The 13,572-nt window shown below is 37.6% G+C and overlaps 1 protein-coding gene across 2 annotated transcripts in view; it reads right to left on the bottom strand.

The window, feature by feature from the left end:
* Positions 1–13,572, bottom strand: part of FAF1 (Fas associated factor 1) — a 146,661-nt gene that overhangs the window by 7,467 nt on the left and 125,622 nt on the right. For both annotated transcript variants that reach the window (XM_048943745.1, XM_048943746.1), the window contains exon 18: positions 10,137–10,352. In XM_048943745.1, the coding sequence (XP_048799702.1) occupies positions 10,137–10,352 (216 nt within the window). The remainder of the gene's footprint in view (positions 1–10,136; positions 10,353–13,572) is intronic.

The following is a 13,572-nucleotide window of genomic DNA, read 5'->3' as shown; positions in this document are numbered from 1 at the left end:
GTGGAGTACCTGCAGCAAAAGGACTGTGCAGATTTTCACCATAATTTCAGTGTGCTGCTTAATTCACTGAGGGACAGCAGAGTTTGCAAATGTTTACACCATTACCCAATTAACTAACAATATGGCTCATGCATCTGTCAACAAACAAAGCTGTTGTTGCTTTGTTTTAGCTCCTTGGCATTTTCTGTTCATATAGGTCGCCATTGTACTTAATTATCACACCATAACCCTTCTGCAGCTTCTACTTTGTTATTTGTGGTTTGTAAACATGATGTTCACTACAAAGAATAGCAGCCTTATTAGTGAATCCACCTCCTACCAAAATAAATGGTTTCTCTTGTAAACATATGAAATATAAGACCCAAGATGCTTTGAAAGTATTTTTGAATAGACTTAGAAACCAAAGAATTATGCATAATAAAGATTAAAGAGCTGTAACCCACAAAGATGTGTCCAGCGCAGCACATTAATAAATTATATTAAGTACATCTATGTGGGTTATTTCACAACACAAAGAATTAAAATATTGTCATATTTAAATTTGTGTACTTTGCTTCATCAGCATCAGGGCACATTTTGGAGCCCATTTCAGTGCTGAGACTTTGCTCTCATGTCACTGCACCGTGTTCTGCTCTAAAGAGCTCTGCACATTACCTAAGTTATACTGTCTACAAGCTCCACACTTGTATTACTTAAAGATTTATTGCATATCATTGACAATTATGCAGGAAATAATTTAAGTATGTATTTATATATTTAATCTCATTTGCTCCTATTGAACTCACTCATAACATAGGTACCCATAATGCCCAACTACATGCCTTCTTGATCATGGTTACAAAATAAATTGAGTTAAGCACTCTGCACTTGCTAATCAAATACCAAAAGCTTAATGTTTCTCTGTATTTCAAAGTCCCACAATGTTTGTCTTACTAACAATCACCTATATGCATTTTTAGAGTCTGCACACAACTCCCATGGTGAGAGCAGTGAGTGAGGCACATGTACTTAAAACACACATTTTACGGTTTTATTAAGTTGAATTCTTAGCATTGTATTATAATGAGAAATAAAATAAAAGCCCCAGAAATGGGGTTCCAAATTTGCATAGTGAGGGGGGCGGCAAAGGAAAGGCACAATGCTGAGATGCTGAGAGTACATTAAGTGGCAGCAAAATGGCTAAATATTCAAGCACAAGGATTCTGTAGAATAACACGTATATGCATTTAGCACTGACTCAAAGCCAAAGCAAACAGTATGTTAGGAGTTTTCATTTTCAGGCAAACGACTTTCTACACAGACTGTGACACTCTTCAGGGGAAGGTTTCCTAGCAAGGTGCCCAGAGGTGGTAACAGGACCTTATTTCTGTCAGCGCTGTACCTTGCAATCAAGCTATAGAACGTTTCAAAGTACATTTCAGTTGGTAAAACAGCATTTTTCTTCCATCTGTGGATACAGTTTTATAGGGCCTTATGCTTTTGTTCACTAGAGCTAAGGCTTAATCCAAGCTTTTAATTCCAAGAGCTTCACCATATAACTTGTGCTGGATTGGTGCACAGGAAATGCGTTATTGCAACAGGCATTTTTCAGATTAATTCTGTGGTAATTATTTCAACTAAGCACAAAGTAGCTGGCTTGAAGTACTTCTGCAGCACTTTGAAGTTTGATATACAACTATGCAAAACCACCAAAGGGTAGCTGTGCTAATTTCTGTGTTTCTCTTGAAGAACGCAGTAACTACTTAGGCTTTATTTTCAACAAACACCTTGTTTGTGCTGTTTGCTTTTAAAAGACTCAATGGTGAAAAATATTAGTAGCATAAACAACACTTTGTTCCTTCTCCGATCACTTTGGTATGATTTCTGTCTTCCCCTTTGCTGTCCTATCCATTCTATCTGACGCTCACATCCTGCACAGCTGTACTTTAACAATTTCAAAGGTGTGGTTCCTTACCCTACCCAACTCTGCAGGGAAAAGATAAAGACATAAAAATGGCTTTGTGCCCAGGAAGGTCATTTAAAAATAAAGAATCAAATACACAATTATTATGACACTTACCCAAGCAGTAAATATCACACCCTTCACCTTTCTCAACACCCTAGGACAAGGATCTGATTCCTGAGCAGCACAGCCTCTATGCCATTTACACACGCATGAATACATTTAATGAATCTAATGGACAAAGAGTTCTTTTACTCTGTTTCCTAATCCTCCTGAAGTATAAATGCAATAGAAATTACTTAAAGGCACACCTGGTAAAGCACCAGGTCTGTTTAAAAAAACTATATTTTCAGAATGACACATAAACAAATACAGTGAATTCTTCCCACATATTGAAATATCCATGGGTTATACAGATAATGTGTCCAACTAGTGCAACAAACAAAAGTAGGGGTACTTCACATAAATATATGCAATTAGATCTGGTTTAGTTGAATAAACTTTGAGATGATTTACATCTGAATTGAAGAAAGCCATCTCAAATAAGGAAAAAATAAGTCATAGTAAAAGACTTCTAGTCTCATTCTAACTTCAAAGCCTTAATGCAGATACATCATACTCCCTCTCATTTCACTCCAGTGATTTTCTTGAAACGTTATTTTAGATTCAGCATATTTAGTCAGTATATTTACTGAGCAAAGTAACAGATACAGATAAGACAGAAAACTGATGCTATGTAGCCTGTACTTTGAGCAAGCTTTCCTGTCTTATAAAAGCTGTACAGCTGCCTGAGATATCCTCTATCTCGTATTAGCTGTCAGCAACTTATCATAACTGTTGTAAGAAGAGAATTTGCTACATAGATTTTAATCAGTGCAGAAACCTTAATTGCATTACTTGTCTTTTAAGACAGTAAATTAAGAGAAAAAAATAGCAACTGTATTCTTCTTGGTTTTATAAAACACTAAGCATAATGATAATATAAATAAGCAGTGTAAATAAGAAGCCCAAGCTTGACGTTGCAATGAAAGGCCTGGACTACTGGGTGCTTTTTACATGTCCAACGTTATGAATTCACGATTCTACTGACATTTTTTTAATTGGGAAAACTACATCACGTTTGCAGAACAAAGCTTAAAAGAACATAAACACTCATCATTCTTACACACACGTAAAAGAAACGGCGATACTGATAGTACTGAAATATCACAGAAGTTGCCTAATACATGGAGAGCAAGAAGTTGAGGTTAGTGCTGGTGTCTGAGCTGGGTGAACAGCCTGCACACACCTGATGGTGCAGCTCTCCTGGTGCCAGCAAATCCCAGACCAGCAACGGAGAACTCCAGATTTTGAGGGCAGAGGGAGATGCTGTAAAGCTCTCCTCAGATTTTTTGGTCTTTTATCCCTTCTGTTCGGTTTGAAATCAATGATCTGTTCAGTAATTCTCCATGTGATTTCTCAGAAAAAAAAAGAGAAGCTGATGGAATAGCCTGGAACACCTCTTTTCCTGACAAAGGAAAAGCTCCCTCACCTTCACACTATTTACTTTCGGTTTTCTTGCTGAGTGTAGAAAAGATTTAAATAGTGGCATTTACAGATCAGAGCATTTGTATGTTAAGCGTCCTTTCCGCTGTGCCAAGGAGCAAAGCAGTCTGTCACTCGTGGGCACTGCTGCCAACGTGCTTATACCAAACTAACCATTATTCATGCATTTAATTATTTAAAAAACGTGCTAGCTGCAGAGATAACAGAGCCCAGCCCCAGAAACACCGTAGCTTTCAAAGTACATATTGATGACGTGCTGAAAGAAAGCTGCATCTTCTGAAAGTCTGCGAATGTATAAATGCATTTAGTGCCTCAAATGCACTGCAAGAACTTGGCTGTGCAATCGTAGGTCCCGAAGGGGAACAGACAGGAACACAGTCACTCACGTGAGAGCGATCCATGATTGCATTCATATGAACTTAATTATAACTGCATGGAAAAACCATCCAAAAGGATTTTTATCAAGTTCAAAGGATTAAGATGTTCAGCTAGCACAATGGTATCTACAGTATAACATTGTGATTGGTAGATAGGTAAATAGAATGAAAAGCGCGCCTAAGACTGCTTTGGTGAGTTAGTCTGATGTATTACTTATGCAATTACCAAAACAGCAGGAGATCATTAAATTTTCTGGTAAGCAGACACAGCATTCTTGGTATCATAGTACTACAAAGGCTCTTTATTGGTATTTTATCATTACGTTTTCTTCCTACGAGGGGAATGAAACTGCAAAACTGACATTAAGCACAAATTCTGCAGAAGAAAGGTAAAAAATGTCTTTGAGCTACTTTACGCTGCATCACGCCATATCCAACAGCAAAGCTCCACGGCTTAAACAAGGCATCTTCCTCTTAACAGGCGTGCTTTCAGGGAGCACGCCTCCCTGAAATACATGTTTTGTAAAATGGTGCAGTGCTCAATAAAGGAACCCTTCTGGTCAGAGGGATGTGCTTGGATGCAATACGTTAATCACGTGGCTGGTATTAGTCACTGGGCTAACTAATGAGGATGACTCAACTAGGAGCTCACACCCAGCACTGAGCATTCAGTTCTCTGGTGAATGCTTACTTCAGTGAGTCTTAAGTAGAACAGCTTATCTGAAATGCACTCCTATTTGCTGAGATTAGTTAAATATTCCCCATATTCAGACAGAATTGTCACACGAGATCAGAAACTATACTCACCTACAGAACACAATTATTTTTAGAGTAAATGAACATATACATTTCCTTTATAAAGTGACTTTATATAATAAGAAGTGGTTTAATCTTTCTCTTTAGGTATCACAGTTATGCAAACATTAGGTCTAAAGAAGCCGATCAAATCTTTCATTCTTGGAAGAAAACATGGAAATCTTTTCTATAATACTTACAGAATTTTTTACTACATCTATGGAAATTACATTTGCACAAAAACAGGCATTACATTTCAAGGAGCATCTACTCTGTAATAACCTTAAGAACTACAAGCTCTGCCGCCAACTTCAGCAGGATGAGAATATCGACTACTCCTTTTGTAGGTGCTGGCCGAAAGAAGGTGACACTGCTTCAAACTTATCAAAACCAACAAACATAAGGATTGCAAGGATCAGCATTCTGGTTGCAGCTGTACCTGCTCCAGCCCTCTGGAATTCAAAAGTTATCAGTCCCATCGTTCTGCTGTTAACAGCAAACAGGAAGAAAGACCAGAAATCGTGCCCTTAGAAGAGGCACAGGAATATGCTGGTCTGCTATGGCCAATTTACTTAGACAAATTCTCAATGTCTTAACTAAGCTAAACACAGCTGCTTGAATAAATAAAATAATATATCCTCAAAGAGAGAAAAGGCAAGGGCAGGTAGTATTGACATAATGACAGTCTGAACTGCCAGGAGGAGGGACGTCAACTCTGTGCCTGTGGCCTCCTGCAAGTTAGATAAAGTTGATAATTACATGCCATCATCAGATACACTGGCCTGAATAATTTTAGAGTACTGTGAATGAAAACAGATAGGCACTATTTTATATAGCAGGAAATACTATTGATATTGCTGCTTAAATTACCTGAATCATGTTACATTCTGTTCTTCTGAATCCCTCCTTGTTCAAGCTCCATTCCCAGATTATGTGAGTGACTAAATACTAAAACTGCTATTAGGTATAACCAGGATACTGCACAAATCCTCTCTCCAGCTAAATATTTCTTCATTCTTTCTATCAAGATGATGTTAAAATTGAGAAGTGGTCCTGGACATGCATTTTTTTTCAGGAACTATTTAATGAGTTTAAACACCACCTAATGAGTTTAAAAGCAGATTATTAGAAAGGAATTAGTTTGCACTGAGTGCAATGCAGAACAACTCATACAAAGAATGGATTCTAGAATGGACTGAAATACACAAAATTGCTGAACTACCTAGTGCAGTCGTACAGGGATCATAATTTTACCCTTTGGAGAGTATCAGAGGACAGTCACCTGTTCAGATGAGTGCTGAGCACTGATGCTTAACTTACTATTCTGTTGCTGCATTTTCACCATGGGAGTAAAAAAGGATTTCTCCCACCAGAACAGTGAGATGAACAATCTTATCTGGCTTTGTCTCGCTCTGTATTTCTACACAACATGAAGAACGGTTTGGCACCAAATTTGCTGAAATCCTGATTGTACCTCATTTAAATAGACATGTGACTTGAGTTAAATTCATTTTCTGTGCTTTCAAGGGACGCAGATTTTTGTTTCTGTTTATTCAAACTGCTGTTGAAATTGGTTAATTAAAAGGATTTAAAAAATCTTAATACTCTAAATAGAGCAAACTGGTTCTGAATTATTAAGCAACATTTTAAATGCATTTAAATAACCTTAAGTGACTTAACTGACACCTGATCCTAAGCTCTGTCTCAGAAAAACAAAATGTGAAATACTGTAGAATCTTGGCTTACCAGGGCTTCCAGATACAGTAAATAAAAAGCTTAAGTTTCCAAAGCAGCCTGCAAAATGCATTCTCCTAAATACATAACTACATAATCCACTTCAAGGAGAAATGAGAAGAAGAATTTGTACGCTGTAGCTTTGATTTTTCAGTTGAAATTGGTAAGCTCAAAGTCTTTATTTGCTAACGAGATGGACTTGAGAGAGCTTTCCAGGACCTCACCTGCTGATACAAATCACAGAACTACAAATGTACCATTAATCCCTACGGCACTCATTTGGGTGGGTTTGTTCAGCACGATTTAAGCACAGCTTCAACTAGATATGGTACATTTCAGCTTTTCTCCTGCAGCATGATCAAACACCCACTTCACAAGACATTAGAGAGTTACAGGAATACTTCTGCAGATCTCCACAGAAGGAAGTGAGGAACCGGTCATACAGAAGGTCTGCAGAGTTTGAGAGAAGACAGACCCAGCAGAAAGCAGGCTGAGATGACTCGTGAAATCAGTGTTTGGGAAGGCTTTTGAAAGGGCCTTGATGAAAAAACGTGAAAGAGAAATTTGACTGAACAGGCTAATATGCTCAGTGTAAGCTATGCTCAGTGCAAGCTCTTCTCTGTTATAGCTGAATGCATTCTGAAGATCAGAGTGACTGTTGGAAGAAAAAGAATTACAATTCTAAAACCAGCACACAGGTTTAAACAGCATATTCATTTACTTCCATAAAGCCTTTGCAGGTGCATTTAAGAATAAGGCAGAGAACTCGTACCACTGCTTTTGCTCAGAAGGATGTGCTTGCCAAGCATTTTCAAATGTAGAGGAACAAACTACCTGCTGGCTCAGTCCACTAGTGTGGAATACCTTTCTGGTAAGGTATGCAGTTGTGTCTTGGTTAAGGTACTGAGAAAGGAGGTGGTTAATATCTAATTTCAGTGCTAGTAGAAAGAACAACACAGTCAGTGACAAAGGCCCAATAACAAGCTGCTGCATGTGCTTAAATGCTTTGCAATGTCACTGCTGCTTTAAAAACTACAAGTGGTGTCTAGAAAAGGTTAATCTGTGTATTTACTCATGTGTAGAAGTTTGTATTTACAGTAGGGTTATGATACCAACTTTAAGTTAGCTAAGGATATCTGTGTAAGCAACTGGAACATAGAACTAAGATCTAATGAATTTCTGTTTACCAAAGAAGTGAAAATACTTCAATGTATCAAGGCTGGTGGCTTTGAAAAGCATATTTTGAAAAACAGGTAAAAATTCTTCTTCTGACAAGTTTCCCACCAGAAAATGCTGATTTGCTTGGAGATAATCCCCTCATTTAGATAAGTCAGATACTTCTGGGAGTGTGTATGTTAGTGTAATATAGATAAGGAGAGAAGAAAGATTATTAACTTGAGATCTTTTCATCTAGCTGCAGTGAATGCTCCACAAACTAATCCTGATAACTTCAAAACAATTTTTTGTCTTCCAAAAATGTTACAGTTTAAATATAGAAAGACAATTTAAATGGTATCTTTTTTTCTTGAGCACAAGCACTGCAAATACTCTGTTTTTCTTTTTTTCCACAGACTTCAACGGATGTCTGTGACACACATAGCAGAAGGGTCTTGTCAACTTACACTGCACTTTGAAGAGGCCGTATGCCACAAAGCCTAAGGTAACAAATGTAGTCAGCATGCTTTCAATGCATTCATCTTTTCATTTTTTAAACAAACAAACAAAACTCTTCTCTTTGTGGCCTAAAACAATTCCAGCTTTCCAAGTTCCATGTGGAACATGACAGATGTCATTTACAGTTAGAAACCCCCTGGGGATTACTTTCTATCTGTTAGTTCTGGTGGTCATAATGGCAACCAGATTCATACACTGCCACTGAGTCAAATCAGCATGAATCATTTATGTGACTCCTCAGACATGGCACTATTAAGTTGGAATCATAGCAAAAAGATGACAGGGTCTTGCAACAGACCAACAGCTCTGTAGCCTGCCATGAAATTCTTTTTCCGCCTCAGTGTTTTCTCCCTTGCAGTTTCACAAATTTACTGGAAGTACCACCCCATTCTGAATTAGTGGCCTGTCTTCTTTTCCATTCCTTTTTTGCTCGTTCTCGTTTGAGCCATCCAATCAATTAATGGTGACAGGGATGTGATTATATACAGATACAGCCAGTCTAAACAGTGAGGTTTCAAACTGCAAAAATAAAAAAAAAAATAGAGTAATGTCTTTATAGGTTTTTGTGGAAGTAAAATTGTACTCAGACAAATGTATTACAAGCAGAGAGCTACAACTTGCAGAATATTTTAAATACACACGAGCGTTGTTTGGACTGTAAAAGATTCTTCTGTTGAATAAACTGAATGATCTATAATACTGGAAACACAGCTGACTTCTAATCTTTGGTTCCACTGGAAACAGCATCACATACTTAAGGAGTAAAGTTAATTAGTGATTAAGGACATTGCCTTCTCAGTCGGACTGATTAAGATTCTCAATAGAAGACAAGGTAAAAAAAAAAAAGCTGCAAGTACTACAATCTTGTTTACAGAGCTATGCCAAATATCTTCAGAAATCACATCCACTCCCAAGGTTGTAGCTTGTTAATGACATTATTTTCTTCTCCTTTTGGAGTACTTGTATTACTTGAAACAACTGACAAATCGGATGATAAAGCAATAAGTTGATGTCACAAAATAGTACTGTCACCATGCCAGTCAGAGCCCTATTCCTAGTGAACTTCCTCCATTGGCAGTGATGAGAAAGAAAACAGAAAAGCAACTCAGATAATGAGTTCCCTTGATGAAAAATGGCTTTACCAGTCACCTGAAGATTTCCCTTGCCCAGAGCTGCCTCAATTCATTTGCAGTACTGCAGTAGTGTGGTCAAAACCTGCTGTATTTCAGTCATTGCTGATTGGCTCAGTTTGTGGTCAACTCTGTATCACCCACTACCTTCACCTTCACCTTTTATGCAGCACCTCCTGTTACCACTGCAGTTAGACCCACTGACTACTACTTTTGCTGTAAGGTAATGAATGACTAGATAAAAAGTGAAAGTTAAATTGTAGTAGAGTAATAAGCATATTTTGAGGGAAATCAAGTAACCAGCACACAAATATCCACTGACAAACCAACGGAACTGAATTTGCTTTTGTAAGCAGTATGTGGTATTGACTTTGAAAATCAGTCCCAAGCAAGTGCATCATCAGAATTTGGAGGTAGGAAGCATAAATGATTACTTAGTTGTAATGTAACAGGTGGATGAATAATTCATCACAGGGTACTGACTAGCTCAAAACCACTTATTATCTGACACTGAGCCTTCCTCCTGCTCATGACATAAAATTGCAACAAAATGGCAAAAATAAAATGACAGAAATACCAGCCTGTAACAGACCTGAACAGCATGCTACCACTGATGCTGTTTTCTGCGAGACAGGAAGCAGGAGATGCAGGCTCACAGAGTTTACAGAGCTTTCACTAAATGTGATCCACAACTTGCTTGTTTCAGAAACTGAACATTTTTTTTAATGCCACTGGAAACAGATTTTGCAATGCAATCTTGTACGTAACATGACAACACTGTTAGGTTAGCATCTGGCTTGCTCCCAGCCACGGTGCTTGGCAGCACTCTGGCTCACGCACGCGTATCTTTTATCTTCCACCACCCTATAACATACCGGTCATCTAAACACAGACAACTCAGAAGCAGTAGTATTATTCCTGGAAGGTATATTTACTCACATCTCTCCTCGGAAAGGTGCCCAGAAGCTTGTATTCCTCCCAAGGATATCCCTTGGAAGCCACAAAATCAAAGACAACCTGCAGCTTGCTGCTGGCCAGGAAACGCCGCTCAAAGAATTCTCCGCTGGGCGTCCGAATGCGCAGCTTGCTGACCGACTCGGTGCTTTCCTCTTTTGGTTCTGGAGGCAAAGACTGCTCAAGAGAAAGCCTGATAGCCTGAGGAAAAATAACCATTTAGGTTGTAATATTAACAACAGATGAAAAGGATAGAGAGCTTTTTTGTTTAAGTCTTACAGAATTTCAAGATATACCACAGTGTTCCAGAGCCATAGTTTTGCTTTATATCTCATTGACAAAATTATTTCTATTCAGTCCTTAATAACAGCCCACCACACAACTAATAAAAATAAATCCTTTTTTATAACAAGTATTATTGGGTCTACTGTTAACGCACAAAAGAGATAAGAAGTAATTTAATCGTTTGGCAGAAAGCCTTGAAAAATTTGAAAGAGAGTAATTGTCAAGCAGCCAATTGCTTCCTTAATGGCTATAAACTGAAGGCAGAAAAAGTATTTCTTGAAATGCACTTGTTATCGAACTGCCTTCCTCCTAAACAGAGTTTGTAACAGAGACAGGGGCACTTGGTGGCAGCTCAGAATAAGAAGAAATATATGTAGGAGATTTACTATGAATAAACTAAGACACTGCTAGACATAATAAAAAATAGCACAAAGATGTATTAGATACCTATTGTATATACAAAAATCAGAACAGTCAAACAAGAAAATTGGTCAGACAGACATAGGAGCATTAAGATTTTAAGACAGCAATTAATATTATCATTTGCAGGACAATTACTCCAAGCACAGCTGTGCACAACTTCTGAAACAACATGCATGCAACCAGGCAGCACTGCAATGACCAGGGCACATCATGTATCTAAATGGTGTGTGTTGTGATGATGTTAAGATTTTAAGGGCAGAAATCAAGTCTATCCTTCTTTCCCTGCCCCAGAACCTACATTAACACTTTGATCACAATTAAAAAAAGGAAAAAAAAATCACCAACCACCACCACCACCAAAGATAGCTAATGCCAGACTGCTGCAGTAGGTAGGCTTGATTTTCAGGGATACCAAGTGCTGTTGGCTCTCTTGGACAAATACTGATTTTTCTTACAAATTAGATCATACTTAGAAAGCAGTCCTGTTAGCTTCCACCTGACTTAATGCAGCAGTTAATGAGAATCACAACGAATACAAAAAGCAGCATAATAATTCCTCATCCAAAACGCACCTCTCCAAAACGAAGAGGCAGTCAGGCCTAGATTTCACCTAGAATTCACCTTGATTTTCAAGGAACTTTCATGATGCACAGTTGCTATTTGTGCCTTTGAAAATCTTCCCAAGGTCATTTAGTTACAGAAACTGATGGAGGATGATTATGTTGAAGGGAAAGGAATGGGCAAGAGCAAGATGATGAAGCCTTTTAAATAGTCTACTTCTTACACACGAATCTCTAAGCAAATTATAGCTCAGTATAAATATTTATACATAGAACTTGAGTTCATTTTTGCTCATCTACTATGAGATTATATTTTAAATAGATTCTATTTTAATTTTCTCTCTCTTCACACTCAACCACCTGCTTACTGTCTTTCTGTTTTGACATTTCCCCACACAGTATAACAACAGATGCTACATTATTTACGGAACCCAATCAATTATATTACAGAAAAATAAACAACAGTAGCTCATTAGAGCTCCTTTCTTTGTGCAAAGAATGCGTCGCTCCCCAAAGTAACCAGTCTCCCAGGCTTCAACGTGAAATGGCAATTTACAATGGATATTCTGTACCAGCAAATCAAGTCAGAAAACAATGATGAGATGGATCACATTAACAACTCTTGAATCTGAGCAAGCAGTTTCAGTTTTGTTGATAAAAAGCTGTTGGGTATGTGAATAGCTCAATAGTCTGACTTCAAATATATGAACTGAACATAAAGGCACTTCTGTAAGTAAACACTGTTGCAAAACAATTCAGTATAAGTAATCTGTATACTTGAAAATGGGAGTGTTAGTAAACATTATTGTTAAAATCCCTTTTGTTCTACTAAGTAAACAGATCCTATTATTTTCATTATTGCAGCCTACATTAGAACAGGGAAGCCCACACTGGTTTTGATAACAGGGGCTAGTTTTGCAGGCTTTATGTAGGAAAACATTTTTCAGAAGGGCAACGTGTTAGAAAAGGTTCAGGAGCAGATATAGTAAAGCACACTGAATTATTGTTTCTGTGCATACGAAATTACTTAAATAAATAAAACAGACTTATTATTTCAATCTGGTGATGGATTTCTCAGTAACTGTTACTGCTACAGTACTGATTTGTTTCCAATTGCTATTGACCTCACAGAATGCAGCCTTTTGATTACCTGACAAAATTCTCACAGTCCAGCTCTGTACGTTGCCCACCCAGCCGTGTTTTATTTTTGATTCGTGGCTTATGTTAACAACAGGAGCTAAAAAACTCACCAGATACTGTAGGATAATACAGGAGAAGTGAACTATATTTCTACCAAACCACTGAATACGATGGCTTTGACTGAATCCAGTATTTACAGTGCAGAATTGTTTAAAAGGATTTTGAATGCTTAAATGGTTCAGATCTTCTAACGCAATTATCTTGGTCAAAATATATATGCAAATGCATTGCTTATAAAGTTTGTTTATCAGGTTTATCTGAGGGAATAATAGATGCATTGGTAGCCAACTTTTTTCAGTTGTGTAATGCAATTTTTTCATACATCAGCAAAGTACACAAGACTGAAATGTCAAGTATGTATTTAAGTCTGGGAGGGGGGGATGAGGAAGGCCGTGATTCATCAGGATTCTACTGGGCTTCAACTAAATGGAAAATTAAATGAGAATATAACACCAAATTCCAAATCTCCATCAGCGATGGGAGACAGAGCAAAAAAGTTATATAAGCTCCATGAAAAAAAAAAGGAACTCTCATGTTTTATATAAGTGAATAAATATTCAAAATATATATTTGTGGTAATATTGAAACTATACTCAGGAAATATAGATTCAATTGGGACAACACTCAGTCAACTCTGCTTTCAGTCAATGCATTTATGTGCATTGAAAATTTTATTCAAAGGTTTCAAAGCCCTTTTCAAATAGCTGTGTTTCATAGCAGCCCTGTAAGGACATCTATTTCAAGACCACTTCACAGAACAGCTGAAAATCCTCTAATGGCTAGCCTGTTTCACCTTTCTTTTGAAATGTGGTGGGGCTTCAGGGGAAGAAACATGGCTGTAACACAGCCTTTTTTCTTCTCTTTCAAACTATAAAAAATATTCAATCAAACTATTTCAAAATATATTCTGTATTTGCCAAGAGTCAAAAAAGAGGAAGCCACTAACATAAGTA

This window comes from Lagopus muta, chromosome 5 (genome assembly GCF_023343835.1).
Source record: "Lagopus muta isolate bLagMut1 chromosome 5, bLagMut1 primary, whole genome shotgun sequence".
NCBI classification, from domain to species: Eukaryota; Metazoa; Chordata; class Aves; order Galliformes; family Phasianidae; genus Lagopus; species Lagopus muta.
The sequence above is the reverse complement of the archived record's forward strand: the minus strand, read 5'-3'. Positions and strand labels throughout refer to the sequence as shown.